This window comes from Carcharhinus amblyrhynchos, chromosome 15 (assembly GCF_965287045.1).
Source record: "Carcharhinus amblyrhynchos chromosome 15, sCarAmb.v2.hapA, whole genome shotgun sequence".
NCBI classification, from domain to species: Eukaryota; Metazoa; Chordata; class Chondrichthyes; order Carcharhiniformes; family Carcharhinidae; genus Carcharhinus; species Carcharhinus amblyrhynchos.
In genome coordinates, this window is record NC_137338.1 from 71568827 (window position 1) to 71587276 (window position 18450).

Below are 18450 nucleotides of genomic sequence, written 5' to 3' on the forward strand. Positions count from 1 at the left end.
TACACTGATGTTATTTGTGAGGGCACCTCAACATGTTCATGGTGGTGTATGCTTTTTTTAAAATGGTGTGCGAAATCACGTGAAACCACTCATGAGAATAAGCAGTCCAGTGTATCAGTTAATAAAGGCTATTTATTAAATTAAAGAAAAGACAAATACACAAACAGGACTGCAATTTTCTAAGCCACAAAATACACACACACTTTTATCTAGAAATCACTCCTTGTTTCAAACTATATCCCCAATACCTGAACTCAGTATAACTTCCCCATTCCCCAAATAACATCCACCTTAAACAAATCTGTAAGTTAAATCCAGTTTATAGTTACCACTGGCAGGATGATTCAGTCTGCAAAGCGTCTTTGTCTGGTTCAGCAAGGATAGGTAAACTATTTTTACAAAGGTTTTGTATTAGCTTGGCTGTAGGACTTTAAAAGGACCTCTGCTGTATGTTGGCTTGCTGCAGATGTTACCCTGGCCTCCCTGTGAGGTGTTAAAATTGCTGGCCTTCCACTGAGATGCTAAACAGGCCTTTCTGCTTTTGCAGGAGTTGACAATTATACCCCTGGGCCTCTTGATTCTGCTGATTGTATGTTGGACCATTTCTGACTCTTGAAAATAGCGTTTATATGCCTCCCCGCAACTCAGTAAACTGCTTCCTGATATGGTACATCTAATCTTATCTTAATGTTTACTAATCTCATTCCTGAGAAAAGGATGCATCTCACTGGCCCCTTTGAATGTGGTCTATTGCTGTTGCCAGGCAGATTCTCCCTTGTTGCTAAGTAGGTTACATCCCATCATTCCCTTTGTTAATTCTGGGTCTTCTTGTTACCAGGCAAGTCCATGACACAACTCACAGCCATATGTATGTGGCAAATGGGTATTAGGTATTTTTCAAGATAGACTTGTTTTTTAATGGAAGTGGAATGTGAGGAAGTGTAGCCTAGGTTTCTGTGGGTGTTAGTAAGTTTATACTGATCATTGGTTGATGACATATCTCTAGAAATAGAGATAGAAAAGTCAATGACAGAAAGAGTCAAAGTTATATTCAATAAAGGAAAGAGAGAAGGAGTGAAATGGGATGCAAAGCCAGTGGAATTTTGAAGCTCAAGATAAGAGAGGAAAACAACACCGATATAGTCATCACCAGAAAAAAGGGTGAGGGACACAATCTGAGAAGGACTGGAACAAAGAATGTTTCACTTTTCCCATAAATGGCAGGTGTGGTTGGAACCCATGGGTGTAGCAAAAACCTTTATTTGGAATATGTGAGTGGACTTGAAAGAGAAGTTGTATAATGAGTGAACAAGCTGCTGGGCCTCCTTTCAAGGAAGAAACAGAGAGCTGTCAACTGGTGGTGGATGGAAGTGGATTCGGCATGTCTGCTACAACTGTCACCAATTATTTACAGGTGCTCCATAAAGAGCATCCTTTCCAGATGTATCACAGCTTGGTATGGTTCCTACTCTGACAAAGATCACAAGAAATTGCAAACAAAGCCCAGTCCATCATGCAAACCAGCCTCCCATCCATTGACTCCATCTACACTTGATGCTGCTGCTTCGAAAAAGCAGCCAGCATAATCGAAGTCCCCAGGCAGTCTTCCACCTTCTTCTGTCGGGGAAAAGATGTAAATATCTGAAATCACATACCAACCAACTCAAGAACAGCTTTTTCCCTGCTGCCGTCAGATTTTGGAATAGACATAACACATATTAAGATGATCTTTCTCTACACCCTAGCTGTAACTGTAACACCATATTCTGCACCCTCTCCTTCTCTCATATGTACTTTATCAACGAGTATTTCTTCTGTAAAGTGTGCAAGAAATAATACTTTTCACTGTCTCCCAATATATGTAACAATATTAAATCAAATCGCATTAGATGTAGAGGGCTTGGACACACACACAATGCAAAGCAGACAACTTGACAGGGAAAGTGGAAACTGTTAATTGGCAGAGGGCATCAGAAGAGTTACAGATACAAATAGGAAGAAATTGGACAAGGGGAGAAAATATAAGGTTGAGATAGGGAAACAATCAGTTGATAGGGTAGAAACTAGCTAAAACATTCGATTTACCAGGGCAGCCTTGTTTGTAGATTTTAGGAAAGAGGTAGAAGTAGACTGTCTGAGGTTGGGGGTCTGTGAGATTGCAGGCCGAGGAGGGTAGAGCTCCAGAGATCAGGGACAGTCTTTTTTTCTTACAAAAAGACTTCCCGGTTCTCATGAATGGTGTCTGACCTGAAATATTAGCCCAGAGTTTTACCAAATTGGGCTGACTTGGGAAGCATTGAAAGCTGGAGGGAATAATATGATTCACAGCCTCTTTGAGGAGCCAAAAACCATGGACAACCCCAGTTTAAGTCATCAATTTTAGAAAAACTGTATTCAACAATCCCATTAACACTGGCTCTATTACCTCTCAGAAAACTTTCAATCAAGCACAGCCACTCATAGTTTCAGTGTCAGGAGTTTTTATTCACATCAGATCATTTAATTTTGTTTAAATAAACCCACAGGTGGTGAAAGGATATCTTCAAACAAACAGCATGTCAATCAAATAAAACCCTCTCTTCTCTCTGACAATGTATAAACATTACTTGTTGAGATCTAAGTGGAGTACTTTGTATCAGTATTCACAAAGGAGAGGGACACCTCGATTGATGGTGTCCCAGAGGAGGTGTATAAACCCTTTAGAACAAGTCATCATTACGGTCAGCGTAGACTCGATGGGCCGAATGGCTTCCTTCGGTACTGTAGAGTTTCTATGATTTAAATGTAAGGTAATCCAATTCAGGTGGAATGTATAAAATAAATGGGGGAACCATTAGGACCATAGACACACAGACCTGGACGTGCAGGTCCACAGATCCTTAAAAGTGGCAGCACAGATGGAAAAGGTGGTTTAAAAAAAAGCACATGGCGTGCTTGCCTTCATTGTAAGGGGCATGAAGTGTTAAAGTTGGCAAATTATGTTACAGTTGTATGAAACGTTGGTTAGGCCACATTTGGAATATTGTGTCCAACTGTGGTCACCACACTACCAGAAGATCATGGAGGCTTTGGAGAGAATACAAAAGAGGTTTATCAGGATGTTGCCTGGTATAGAGGGCATTAGCTATGAGAAGAGATTGAATAAACTGGGATTGTTCTCCATGGAAAGACGGAGGCTGAGGGGTGACCAGATAGAAGTTTGTAAAATTATGAGGGTTATAGATAGGGTGAACAGTTGGAAGCTTTTTCCCAGGACAGAAATGACAGTTGCAAGGGGTACAAGTTCAAGATAAGAGGGGAAAGGTTCAGTTGGGATGTGCGGGGCAAGTTTTTTTTTACAGAGGATGGTGGGGACATGGAATGCACTGCTAGGTGAGGTGGTTGAGGCAGATATGTTAGCGACTTATCTGAATAGACACATGAACGGGGAATAGAGGGATATAAGTGGTTGGTCTAGATAGGACAACTTGCTTGGTTCAGGTTTGGAGGGCCGGAGGGCATGTTCCTGTGCTGTACTGCTGTTTGCTCTTTGGATTAGCCATTCTTTGAGCTCAACTGGACATTAACAATTAAACTGTCTTATAATTGTGTTAGTAAAGACAGGCTGAACAGATGGGAATGGTGGGGCGGCATGGAAGTGACATGGGGAATATGAGGGGCGTGGAAGATGAGGGCATGTGGTGTAGGTGTGGCAGCGAGGGTATAAGGGCTTGACATTCATCATACAACTCGACGAACATTTCAGTGAATGGAGGAGAGTGTTCTAGGCAGCTGACCAGTGTTCATCGTGCCTATAGCTCTCTAGAACAAAAATGAGTTGGGTGGGGGCCTTCTTAACAAGATATGTTTATGGAGTTTGTAATTTTCTCAATTTCCAATACCTCATGAACTGTTTTCTTCTGCACTGCTGCTGCCAGACTTGCTAAATATTTCTAGCATTTTCTCTTTTTATTTCGAGATTTCTAACATTGCAGTATTTTTCTTTTGTAAGACATTTCTTATTATTTTTGATCTTTGGGGAAACAATGCCAGTATTTAGTTTAATTACCATTTTAAAGACTGTTCATATGAATGGTCTTTTACTTAAGTTGTGAAAATATATTTTGCTTTAAAAACCAAATATTTCATTTCAACACTGTAGTATTCTGCATTTAGTTTTCATTGATCAATGTCAACTAGAAGCCAGTCTGGCTTAAACCAGTTGTAAACTAAAAATTACTTTCTCTACAATTTGTTCTTTGCGAGCAGTGTAATAAATTGATCTATTAAACATATGGGACTGTGCCATGGTGTAATGAAGCATAATTTGTATTGCTTTGTGCTGGATCATAACTTTTCTCCAAAGTCTAACAATTAATTTTCAAATTCAATCTTTTTTTAATGAATGCATGTCACCAGTAATAAAAAAAATCACCTGATTATGACTTATCCAACTGTTAGATTATGATTTATCTGAGATTTGAAATATTAGACTGGACAATAATGGCATTTGTTCATATTAGTATCTATCAATTGCACCAGAGTTAAATATCTAAATATGTGGCATTACTGCTAAAAATACTGTTGCAACCTAAAGTATTCATTTCTTCGCTGGTAATTGAATGGAATAAATGCTCACCGTTCAGTTATAAAATGTATCTAATTTTATTTTACAGGCCCAATTATTTGAATTGGAGAAAGAAAATAAAGTTATTCTGCAGGAAATTAGGACAATTGAGAAACAGATTTACCATTTAGAAAATGAATCAGAAAGTCATCGACAACATTGTGCAGATCTGGAGGCCGAGCTCTGGAGCCTTAATGCAAACAATTTCCAACTAAAGTTTGCTATACAAGAAGAAGAAGAAAAATATTTCCGATTTCTGGATGAGTATGATAAATATCGTAAAAAGATGTTGGCTCATAAAGAGTTAACTAATCAACTGGAAAGTAGAAGTCCAATAATGATGCAGCTTGAAGAAAAAGTACTCATGGTTAAAGAATTAAAAGCAAAAAAAGAAGAATTAGCAGCAGATCTTATGAATCCTGAAGGAAATATTATAAAACAAGTACAGGTTTGAAACATTTTCCGTAATATTACATAATGTGTTATGTCTTGGGGTTAACCATCTTACCCTGATTACTTTGACTTTCATTTTTTTTTACTGTAATGGTGACGACCCCCCCCCACCCCCCCGATGTTCATATTTTTGAAAATACAAGTTACTTCCTTGAGAACAAGGTAAATTTTCAGTTAATTGACTTGGAACTAAACTATACATGCCCTTTACTAACTGCTTTAGCGACTGGATTTATTTTATCTCTAAGATTTCACTCTAGCCTTTGAAAGCAACTGAACAACACATCAGAGTTCATTTTAAGTTGAAATATAAAGACAGTTTATTTTACAAAAAAAGAATAAAAGCACAAAATAACACAGTCATATAATCTAGCTATACATTTACAAAAATCCTTCCATCTAACTCTTTCAGTGAATAATATGATAAAATGATTGTGATGGTTATTTTAACACTGCCTACCTGGCAACAACCTAATGAGTAGGCATTTAAAATCACCTAATTTACTAATCCAGCATGTAGCTGGGAACATACCTGAGTTGTTTAACCTATTCACTGGGCAGGCAACGGGAACACCCAACCAAAATGCACGTGTGTTTTTTAATCTTAACATTTCATTGGCATTATCAGACATGCATGAGTCGCAAAAACCCAGCTTGCAGGTGCAGCAGTTGGTCAGGAAGGCTAATGGGATGCTGGCCTTCATAGCGAGGGGGATTGAATATAAAAGTAGGGAGGTCTTGCTGCAGCTGTATAGGGCATTGGTGAGGCCGCAGCTGGAGTACTGTGTGCAGCTTTGGGCGCCGTACTTACGCAAGGATATTTTGGCCTTGGAGGGAGTGCAGAGGAAGTTTACTAGGCTGATGCCGGAGTTGAGGGGGTTGAGCTATGAGGAGAGGCTGAATAAACTAGGCTTGTACTCATTAGAGTTTAGAAGAATGAGGGGAGATCTCATTGAGACGTATAAGATGATGAATGGGATGGATAGGATAGAGGTGGAGAGACTCTTCCTGCTCAGAAAGGACAGTAGGACTAGGGGGCACAGCCTCAAGATAAAGGGGGGGGACAGTTTAGAACGGAGTTGAGGAAGAACTTCTTCACTCAAAGGGTGGTGAATCTCTGGAATTCTCTGCCCGTTGAAGTGGTGGAGGCTACCTCGCTAAATATTTTTAAGACGTGGGTTGATGGGTTTTTGATAAGAGAAGGGATTAAGGGTTATGGGGAGAGGGCGGGAATGTGGAACTGAGCCACGACAGATCAGCCATGATCTTATTGAATGGTGGGGCAGGCTCGAAGGGCTAGATGGCCTACTCCTGCTCCTATTTCTTATGTTCTTATAAAATTTTCACAATAAAACCGAATAGATTAGTAGCATTGTATCTCCCACCATGCCAAAGCAATACAGAAGTGAATTACAGACACAGTGCCTCAAGAGACTCCAATACAATCTCCCACATCCGCCTCCACCCTGTCACATTCTTCACAATAACCTGTATTTATTTAGTATATTTAATATGCTAAAATATTCTAAGCTGTTTCACAGGAACGTTATCAAACAAAATGCGATGCAGCTTCACTTGAGGCAATATTATGGGAGATGAACAAAAGGGCTAAGTTTTATAGAACATTTTAAAGGAGGAAAAAGCGACATAGAGGTTCAGGGGACAAATTCAGAGCTTAGGGCCTTGATAACTGAAGGTATGGCCTCCAGTGGCAGAGCACTTAAAATCAGGGGTGATCATGAGGCCAGGAATACAAACCCTGCAAGAGGTGAATGGCCTAGAAGGGCAGTCAGACAGTGCAACGGCTATGAATTTCATATCCACTGTGCTAATAATTGAAGGTTGAGGTTTTTCTATGTTTATAAACGTTGGTGGGGTGCCCAAGGTGACCGGTACTGCCTAAAGTTTAGACAATACAAGACTCACAAGACAGGTTTCTCGGTATAAGGACGTAATTTTATTTAAACCAGTGGCTGCCAGGAGTTCATTAAAGGGTTAAGTAGTTCTGACATAAAACAGCAAAACCTCTCCAATGGAATACAATCAAAATACAATCAATACAATCAAAAACAGATCAATTATAGATTCCTGCCTTTCAGTAACTTTAAATCAATCATCTTCAAGATACACAAATCAACAATAATATCTGTCAAATACTTTGGCTAATCGCACTGCATTCCTCAGCATAACGATATTTTATTCATCGAATCATAAAATCCCTACTGTGCAAAAGGGGGCCATTCAGCCCAGCAAGTCTGCACTGACCACAATCCCAGCCAGGCCCTGTTCCTGTAACCCCACACATTTACTCTGCTAATCCCCCTGTCATGAATGGGTAATTTAGCATTGCCAATCAACCTAACCCGTACATCTTTGGACCTGGAGGAAACCCATGCAGATGGGGAGAAGGTGCAAACTCCTCACAGTCATTGACCCGAGGCCAGAAAAACCTGGGTCCCTGGTACTGTGAGGCAGCAGTGCCGACCACTGTGCCACCATACTGCCCTTATTAGTCTGTGAAATCCAGAACCTGACTCCTGTCTTGGGTGACCCCATACCCCAGTTACCTGGTAGCTTAAGACACTCAGCTCAGAGTTCAAATAAACATTCTCACAGGTTCCCTTAAAGATCACTGTCTAATCAAACTAACTCGTGCCACCACGTCTGGGTACCAGTCCATCTCGTCTGGGCAGTGAATAACCCTATTCATGAAACATGATTAAGTGTTCTAACGTTTGTTCTATCCAAAACTTTACTGATAAATCATGCATATTTCCAAAGTCCAAATATTCTCGAAATATGGCTTTATCCTCAATAATAATGCATTCAAAATATCAGTATATGTATCTTACAATCATAATCACTTGTTTGGATCAATTACTGCATCTCATATATGTTAATTGCTTCTTGTTAACTCAAACTTATTTAAAAAGTTATTTAACTGAATGCTGTCAGTGCCTTAACGTTTACTGGCTTAAAAATCTTATCGCCCCATTAGGGGCTCCATTTACAATAAATTAATTAAATTTTCCTTCACTACAGAAGAAAAATAAATTGAGATACTTCAGAGTTTTCTTCATACTTTGCTTTTGTTACTGAAAATAAAATAATTAAAATATTTTTATTGATAAAACAGGGAGAAATTACAGAATTGAAGGCCAAAATCTCAGAAATAAGAGAGGCGATCAATAAAAAATCAGTTCTAGTGATCAAGGAAGAAGAGCATCATGTTCAACTTCGAAAAGAAATAGAGGTAATGAATCGGAATTTATAGGATTGACATTAACCCACAGTGACAGTAGAGAAAGTCAAGGGTGGGGCTAAAATTTTAAAATTGTGAAATATGACATTGAACCCACTGTGAAAGTGCAGGACACTGTTTTTACAGCAAATGGTTGCATGATGTGTTTGCACCGCCCTCTTGACAATCAGGATACATCATTGTGATATTTAATCATAAATACTCTAAGCCAAATGGCATTCTTCTGCATTGTAGGAATTCTATGATTATGAATTTGGATTCTGAATATTTAACATTGACCTTTAACATATTTTCCAATAAAATCATTAATGTTTTAGACAAAGCATCAGTATAATTGTGCTTGAGCTTTTCCTACTTCATAGTCTATTTGGTGGAGATAGTTCTTCACTGATTAAAACCATACTGAGCACAAAGGAAATGGTAGTGATTGTTAGAGGCCAATTATCTCCGGCTCGGGACATCACTGCAGGCATTCCTTGGGGTAATGTCTTAGGCCAAACCATCTTAAGTTTTTTCATCAATGACTTTCCATTCATCATGATGTCAGAATTGAGGATGTTCACTGTAGACTCAATACCACGGCAGCACCTCAGATAAGAAGCAGCATGTATCCAAATGCAGCAGTATTCAGGCTTGGGCTGATAAGTGGCAAGTGGCTTTCACACCACTGAAGTGCCAGGGAATGACCATCTCTAACAACAGATAATCTAATCATCTTCACGTGGTGTTCACGCACATTATCATCACTGAATCCTCCACCACTGGGGGTCACCTTGGACCAGCCATATAAATTCTAGTGCTACAAGAGCAGGTCAGAGGTTGGGAACGCTGCAGTAACTGTAAATCCCTTTGAGTTCCCAAATCCTATCATCATCTACAAGGCACAAGTAAGAAATATGATGGAATACCCCATCATGTTTGCCTAGATGAGAACAGCTTCAGCAATACACAAGAAGCTTGACATCATCCAAGACAAAGTAGTCAGCTTCATTGCCAACGCATCCAATACCTTAAAACATTCATTCAGTTTATCATTGGAGCACAGTGGCAGCAATGTGAGGCATCTACAAAATGCACTGCAGCAATTTACCAAGACTTATTTGATGAAACCATCTAAACTTGCAGTCACTACCAGCTAGGACAAGAATAACAGATACATGGGAATACCACCACCTGCAGTTTTGCCGCCATATCGCACGCCATCCTGATTATATTGTCAATCCTTCACTGGCACTAGGTCAGAAACCTGTGAATGTACCTACATTAAATAAATTGCAGCAGTCCAAAAAGTTTCATCATACCTTCTCAAAACAGTTAGAGATGGGTAACAAATGCTGACCCTAGTGGTCACATTCACATCCCCTGAAAGAATTTTTAAAAAATTAAGCAGCTAGTTTGCAATTGAATTTCTGCAGCGTTTCTCCTTTCATCCTAACTTAGGTAGAAATCCCACAAGAATGCTAGAAAAATAGTTTTCTGTTGTTTACAATGTCTGAGTCTTTGAACATTTCTGCAATTATTAGACATATTGAGAATTATTTAATTAATAATGATAGAGATTAGGAGGTAAAAGTTGGCCATGGACACGTCTGGTCAAAAACACTCATCCATCCTCAACCCAGGGGACACTTGGATTTCACCTGATATTGTCCAGCTGAGTTCAGTTTAATGATATGAGTGAGGTAGGTGTCATCTGTTTCACCACCCAAGCTGAGTCATCCTCTACTAGCAATCCAACTTGGGTCATCTGCCTTTTAGTTAAGTCCTACATCAGAGATAGCAGAAAAGAATGGGATGTGGGCCAATCACAGGCACTCTCCAGTATTTTGGAGCTGATCAGAGTTCACCTGTTTCTTCTAGATCCACATCATCAAGCTTAAAAATGTTACTTACTCTTCTGGTGACTGCCATAATACTTAAGATAGGCAGTTGAAAATTTAAATAATTTTGAGGTTGTTTATTAAGTAGCAACAGTTTAGATATTCATTAGCTAAATAGACAACAGAAGTAATGACAATGGAGAGTGGTTTACTAATTCCAGAGACAGTTGGTACAGAGTGTGCTGATCTAAGCAGCTTGTGATGGTTGTATTCTTCCTCTGACCAAATGTGAAGAAACTTTCCACCTTTCTCTTCCCTGGTGCATCAGACAGCCACCTGAAAAAGGTGGCTGTCTGACAAGGACTGGCATCTGATGAGGACTTTCCTTGTCTCCAAGTACATATAAATATATTTTATTTTGCGTGGCTGGTAGCTTATGCTTTGTCAAATCATCTATCCAAATCATTCTGACCAATGAATACAAGATAGGTATCCAAGATGTCAGGATAGTCATCTTCCTGTGTCTATCACTTCAGCTGAAGGTCACTTTTTAGTTTACCTCATGCTGGGGACCATTTATTAGCCCTTAGAAATGTTTTTTCTGGAGACAATACAAATCCTGCCAATTCTATAATACACTCATCCCCTCTCAACCCAGAGGACACTTGAGTTTCAAATTATTGCCAAGATATAAAACAGTTATTGCAGATTGGTTGCGCAATTTCAATGAAATCAATTGAAATGAAAATCAGCTCAGTTTCTGTAAGAGTAGCTGATCTACAACACAATTTAAGCCCCTGTGGCATGTTGGAAATGTACTCCAGTGTTTGCAAAGATTAATACAGTGTCTGGATCGGGCACAGAATAAAAAGAAACAAAAATAGTGATGAAATACACAGCAGGTGCATGACCATTTGCAAAGAGAAAATATAGATTAATGGTTCAGCTATAACCCTTCAGGGCACAGAACTTTTACTGAGTTTCTAAGAGTGCATGTTATGGTCGATAGCACAAAGGTGCGCATCAGAGCTTTTTATGTTAACCTCAGGACTTCTGTTAATTAATGTTGTCAAGATAACTGATCATTGGAACAACTTAATGCAAATGAATGCCAGTAATGTAAGAAATCCATGAAGCCTTTGTGGCATTGTACACAGATTGCCAAGTCAGACCAAACAGAATGATGGTATCAGCTACTGCAGAAGGAGTGGTTTATAAGGAAACTGTTGGAATTCTTGTAATTTTGGGAGCCTGCAAAGTTAACTTATATGTAATGCACCCAGTTGAATTTTTTGAGAAGGTAACTAACCTAGTAGATAAGGGCCGGGGATTTTATCATCACGTTGTTCCTGTTTTTGGGCGCAGTGCGATCGTAAAATGAGTCGTAAAGTGATTAGTGCAATCGGCACCAGCTTTCGCGACCAGTGCCATTTTGTGAGCACGGGATTTCTGTGCAGTCAGCTTCTTGCCAAAACTGGGCAAGAGGCAGGTTACTGTATTCAAATTTATTGAAACAAATGTCATTAGAAAGTCCAGCAGTCAATTGTCCAGGCTTGCCTGTCTTTGTGACCTCACTGGGAAAAGTTACCACTGGCAAGGAATGGGCATGCTCCCCATTCATCAGGAGCAGTCGACTTGGTCTCGCTGCTGGAACCGGAGGCCATTGAGGCCTCCTGGGAGACCAAGGGCAAGGGGGAGCGTCCATAGGTGATTGCCAGCCTGGCACTGGGCAATGCCCACCTGGCACCTGGGCAATGTCCACCAGGCATTGCTGGGGGCATGCTGCCACTCTGCAGCGATCGGTGGGGGGAGGACAGCAATCGGGCTGGGAGACAGGATGCCAAGGGCTGCATCTACGGCTGCGGGCCTCTGCGATTGCTAGGGGTGGGCAGGAGCTTATTCAGGCTACCTGCACTAGCAGGGGCCCGACAGCTCTCTCTTTGTTTGTCAGACCCCTGCTAATGTGCATGTGCATCATCAGGGGCCTGCACATGTGCACTACCTCCGTCCACAGGCTTTCAGGCGCATTATGCCCCACCCACAAGCTTTTGCAGTGAGCAACAGGCTCGCTCAGAATTTTGCAACCAGCGTGCGATGGGGGGGAGCCTAAAAATACACCCAAAAGACAGATTTGAAACTCTCCCAGTTTCATGTCTGCTCAGCACAGAGGAAAAATGGTAAAATACCGCTCAAGGAAATGTCCACATTGAAGAAATTCTGCACTTCTGTCTGCAAGGATTTGTATGGCACTTTTAACTTGTTCCTCTTAAATAATTTCTGTCTCCTTTTCATGTTTCGTCAAGTTTGATCGGGTGTGAAGTGATATATTTTGGTAGGCAGAATGAAGAGAGGCAATACAACATAAGATGAAGGATAAGTATGGCAAGTTTTGGGAACCTTGGACAACGAGAGAGATTGTGAGCTTAGTCAAAGAGAAAAAGGAAACATTTGTCAAAGCTAGGAGGCTGGGAACACATGAAGCAGGTGTGAAATACAAAGGAAGTGGAAAGGAACTTAAGCAAGGAGTAAGCAGGGCTAAAAAGGGTCATGAAAAGTCATTAGCCAGTAGGATTAAAGAAAATCCCAAGGCTTTTTATACATATATAAACGGCAAGTGGGTAGCCAGGGGAGAGGGTTGGCCCACTCAAGGACAAGAGAGGGAATCTATGCGTGGAGTCAGAGGAAATGGGCAAGGTGTTAAATGAGTACTTTGCATCAGTATTCATCAAAGAGAAGGACTTGGTGGATGACGAGTCTGGGAAAGGATATGTAAATAGTTTGAATCATGTTGAGATCAAAAAGGAGGCGGTTTTGGGGTTCTTGAGAAACATTAATGTAAATAAGTCCCCAGGGCCTGATGGGATATACCCCAGAATACTGAGAGAGGCAAGGGAGTAAATTGCTGAGGCCTTGAAAGAAATCTTTGTATCCTTACTGGCTACAGGGGAGGTCCCAGAAAATTGGAGAATAGCCAGCGTTGTTCCTTTGTTTAAGAAGGGTAGCAAGAATAATCCAGGTAATTACAGGCTGGTGGACATGATGTCAGTGATAAGGAAATTATTGGAGAGGATTCTTCAAGACAGGATTTACTTCCACTTGGAAATATTACTAAAGGCAACATGGTTTTATGAAGGGGAGGTTTTGCCTCACTAACTTGATCAAGTTTTTTGAGGAAGGGATGAAGATGAGGGTAGGGCAGTGGATGTTGTCTGCATGGATTTCAGTAAGGCCTTTGACAAGCTCCCTCATGGCAGACTGGTGCAGAAGGTGAAGTTGCTTGGGGTCAGAGATGAGCTGGCAAGATGGATACAGAACTGGCTTGATCATAGAAGACAGAGGATAGTAGTGGAAGGGTGCATTTCTGAACGGAGGATTGGGACAAGTGACGTTCCTCAGAGATCAGTGCTGGGACCTTTGCTGTTTGTAATATATATAAATGATTTGGACGAAAATGTAGCTGGTTTGCAGACAACACAAAGGTTGGTGGATTTGCGGATAGCCATAAGGACCATCAGAGGATGCAGCAACAAAGATCAGTTGGAAACTTGGGCAGAGAGATGGCAGATGGAGTTTAATCTGGACAAATGTGAGGTAATTGTGGTGCAGGCTTGGAGGGCTGAAAGCCCTGCTCTTGTGCTGTAATTTTCTTTGTTCTTTATAAAGGATACAGTTCTAAAATCGGTGCAGTAGCCAAGGTATCTTGAGGTTATATGTGCATAAATCATTGAATGTGCAGCACAGCTTGAGGAAGTAGTTAATAAAGCTTTATGAATAGAATCATAGGCTCAGAGTTTGGTCATGTCTCTCTACTGTTGCAAACAAAGTGGAAATAGCCAAAAATCAGAAGTCTTGACCCAAACAAGATAATTCCCATTTTTGTGGAGGTGGGGCTTGTTTCACACATGCAAGTTTTACAGAGGAAGCTGGTGACTTATGTCATCAGCTGCCTTTACTTAAGAGGGATTTTTGTAGCCTCAGAGTAAGAAACCCAAAGTGTGCAGATTAGGACTGGTAAGAGCAGGTCTGAACTTTATTGATTCATTTGGGTAGCCATCATACTCTTTTGGAGAGGAAAGGTCCCTATTTGATTCTCTTCCTGGATCATCTCTAGGATAGACCCTTTGTGGGAGGTAAGGTGCCCTTTGGAATTGGTAAAAAGTAGTCATGAGTGTGTGTGAGAAGTGCGTAAACTCATTAACAATCAAGCCTATTGTAACTTTCAATACAACTCAAAATGCCAAAAAGTCAGAAATGTCAAGATGACCTATTAAAAGTGTCAAGAGTAGCTCTCAAGCTGACCTGTCAGAAGTGTTGAGAAGACCTGTCAAAAACATCAAAAGCATCTGTCAAAGGACTCTCAAATTGTCATAGCATTTAAAGGTCCTGCCCTTTAAATCTTAGGGGAAAATTGCTTGCTATTTCACTCTGACCTAATCCTGAGGTCTTCCATTATTGGATTATTGCTGCATGACTGATGTCACATCCATCTATCAAAGCCTGCTATTTCACAATTCGATTGACAGCTACAAGTGGTTATAGATTCCTTGAAGTGGGTTAACGAATTGCAATGCTTGATACAAGGGATTGTGCACTTGAATGAAATGTTTGTTGTAAGGTTTTATGTAGAACCATAAAATCCTATAGTGTAGAAGGTGGCCATTCGGCCCATCAAGTTGGCACTGACCGCAATCCCATTCAGGCCCTATCTCCATAATCCTGTGCATTTACTATGGCTAATCCCCCTGACCCTAAGGGTCAATTTAGCATTGCCAGTCCACCTAACCTGCACATCTTTGGACTGTGGGAGGAAACCGAAGCACCCAGAGGAAACTCTCATAGACACAGGGAGAACATGCAGACTCTGCACGGACAGTGACCCAAGCCAGGAATCAAACCCGGGTCCCTAGCGCTGTGAGGCAGCAGTGCCACCGTGTAAATGTGTAAATAAACTTTAATGAATGGGCTTTTTTTTTACAATATAATGAAGTCTGCAATGGACACTTAAACAAAGCCATAAAGTTATTTCTCATCTATCGATGAATCCTGAGGTCTTTACATGGTGGATATTGAGTAAATTTGCCTGAAATGTTTGCAAGCAAAAGTGGAGGACAAGAATTGACATGGGTTAGCACTATGTTGGCATGAAAGCATATGAAGTACTTTGTGTTGGGCAGAGGGGTGTAGATTAGTATAGGGAATATAAGGGGCCAAGAGATGGTTGGGGAGGATGTGGTGGCACACGCTGTCATGGGGGAGGGAGATTTCATGGTTTATTTTTAAAATTTTGGACATAGTGCCAGGTCCCCCGCACAGGCCTTACAATCCAACTCTGCACCAGGCAGCCGTCAGTTCTTCAGGAGTAATTGAACCCTTCAGTGCTACACATAGCTCCCCTTTGCAGCAGAAGAGATTTACACAAATGTTTCCAGGGATGAGGGACTTAGAAACTAGAAACAGGAGTTGGCCATTCGGCCCTTCAAGCTTGCTCCACCATTCATTTTGATCATGGCTGATCATCGAATTCAATATCCTGATTCCCTCTTCCTCCCATATCCTTTGATTCCTTTCGCCCCAAGATCTATATCTAATTTCTTCTTGAAATCAGATGTTTTGCCCTCAATTACTTTCTGTGATAGTGAATTCCACACATTCACCACCCTCTGGGTAAAGAAATTTCTCCTCACCTCAGTTCTAAAAGTTATCCTCAAACTATGACCCCGAGGTCTGGACTCCCCCACCATTGGGAACATTCTTTCTGAATCTACCCTGTCTAACCTTGTTAGAACTTTGTAAGTTTCTGTGCAATCCCCTCTTAGTCTTTTAAATTCCAGTGAATATAATCCTAACCAATTTAGTCTTTCCTCATGAGAAAGACCTGCCATCCCAGCAATGAGCCTGGTAAACCTTCGCTGTACTCCCTCTGTAGCAAGGACATCCTTCCTCAGATAAGGCACACAGTACCCCAGGTGTGACCTCACCAACACCCTATACAATTGCAGTAAAACATCCCCATCCCTATATGCAAATCCTCTCGCTATGAAAGCCAACATACCATTTGCCTTCTTTACTGTCTGCTGTACCTGCATGCTTACAGCAACTGACGCATAAGAACTCCAGGGTCTTGTTGAGTATCCATCTCTCTCAATTTACATCCATTCAAGTAATAATCTGTCTTCCTATTATTGCTACCTCACATTTATCCACATTATGCTGCATCTGCCATGCAGATGCGCACACACTCAGCCTGTACAAATTATGCTGAAGCATCTTTGCATCTTCTTTACAGCTCAGCATCCCACCCAACTTTGTATTATCTGCATATTTGGAAATAATAAATTCACTTCTCTCTTCCAAATCATTAATGTAAAATGTGAACAGTTGGTGTCCTAGAACAGATCCCAGTGAAATCCCACGAGTCACTGACTGCCAATCAGAAAAAGACCCATTTATGCCAACTCTTTCTTTCCTATCTGTTAACCAGCTTTCTTTCCATTGCAAGACACTACCAGCACTCCCACGTGCTATAACTTTACATAGTTGGCTGTTATGTGAGATCTTGTAGAAAGTCTTCTGAAAGTCTAAATAAACCACATCCACTCTACTAGTTACATCGTCACAAAATTCTAATAGATTCGTCAAGTATGATTTCCCTGTTGTAAATCCATGCTGACTTTGTCTGATTACACCACTGCCTTCCAAATTATGAAATCCTTAGTAGTAGACTCTAGCAACTTTGATTTGATTTATTATTGTCACCTGTATTAGTATACAGTGAAAAGTATTGTTTCTTGCTTGTTATACAGACAAAGCATACCGTTCATAGAGAAGGAAACAAGAGAGTGCAGAATGTAGCTTTACAGCCATAGTTAGGATGTAGAGAAAGATCAACTTAATCCCCAGTACAGATGTTAGAGTCACTGGTCTATAGTTCCGTTTTCTCTCTATCTTTCTTTTTGAATAGTCGTCTTATATTAGCTACCCTCCAATCTGTAGGAACAATCCAGAGTCCAAAGAATGTTGAAAAATAACCACCAATGGATCTACTATTTCCAGGGCCACTTTAAGTACTCTGGGATGAAATTATCAGGACCTGGAGATTTATCCACCTTCAAACCCATCTCCCGAAAACTATTTCTCTACTAATTCTTATTTCCTTCAACTCCTCGCTAAAACACTTTTCTCTCTGATACATTTTCATGTCTTCCTTTGTGAAGATTAAAGCAAAGTACAAATTTAATTCCTCAGCCATTTCTTTATTTTCTGCTATGAATTCTCCGTTTCTGACTGTAAGGGGTCTATGTTTATTTTTGTCAATCTTTTTCGCTTTACATATCTATAGAAACTTGTGCTTCAGTTATATGGATAGATTGGAGAAGCTGGAGCTGTTCCTCTTAAAGAAGAGAAGGTTGAAAGGAGATTTGAAAGAATTGTTCAAAGTCATCAGGTTCTAGACAGATAGGGAAAAGTTTTCCGAATTGAGGCAAGGGTGGAGAACCAGGAGAAAGCAACTTAAGGCGAATGGTAGGAGAAACAAAGGCAACATGATGAACATTAGTTTCATGCAGTGTGTGGTTAGGATCTGGGGTGCACTGCCTGAGAGTGTAGCAAGTCAATCATAATTTTCAAAGAAAATTATATAATTATTTGAAGAAAATAAGTTGCAGAAAATTGAAGTGGAAAGAGCTGGAGAATGGAGATTTGAGTTGCTCATGCAGAGAACTGGAAGAGACACTGTATGATGTAACCTTCTACCCATGACAGGACACTCTACAGTTCCAATTGAAAATTATGAGAAATAATAACGATTATAATAATAAATAACAATGACGTAATATTAGAATTTGTGAGAATATCAGTTATCAATGCCATTAGCCATACATCTGTTAGCTGCAGATATGTTACAAGAAGTCGCACATAATCTCACAGCAAGCTGTCAATGTCTTATACTTCTCAGCAGTTGACCAAATTGCCCAGTTGCAACCCAAACCATTCTTTACAATGATCTTTATTCTTCTTTCCAAGGTAGACAGGATGCTTCACGCACAGGTTCTTATCAAAATCTGCCTTAAACTACAATTGTCCAATTATATTTTGAATTATTTGTTCAAATAATGTGGTTCATAAGAAGTAGGACAGGAGTAGGCCATTCATCCCATTGAGCTGGCTCCCTCATTCCATAACATCATGACTGAATTGATTGTGGTCTTAGCTCCACTTGATAACATTTGGTACCCTTGTAGATTGAAAATCTTGTAGCAAGTGTTCCTTACTTTTATATTCCATCCCACTTGCAAAAAAAGCCAAAATTT

The 18450-nt window shown here is 40.4% G+C and overlaps 1 protein-coding gene across 1 annotated transcript in view; it reads left to right on the forward strand.

Annotated features, from left to right (window-relative positions):
* Positions 1-18450, forward strand: part of ccdc122 (coiled-coil domain containing 122) — a 46689-nt gene that overhangs the window by 12455 nt on the left and 15784 nt on the right. The window contains exons 3-4 of the mRNA XM_080203321.1: positions 4656-5054; positions 8196-8312. Of these exons, the coding sequence (XP_080059447.1) occupies positions 4656-5054; positions 8196-8312 (516 nt within the window). The remainder of the gene's footprint in view (positions 1-4655; positions 5055-8195; positions 8313-18450) is intronic.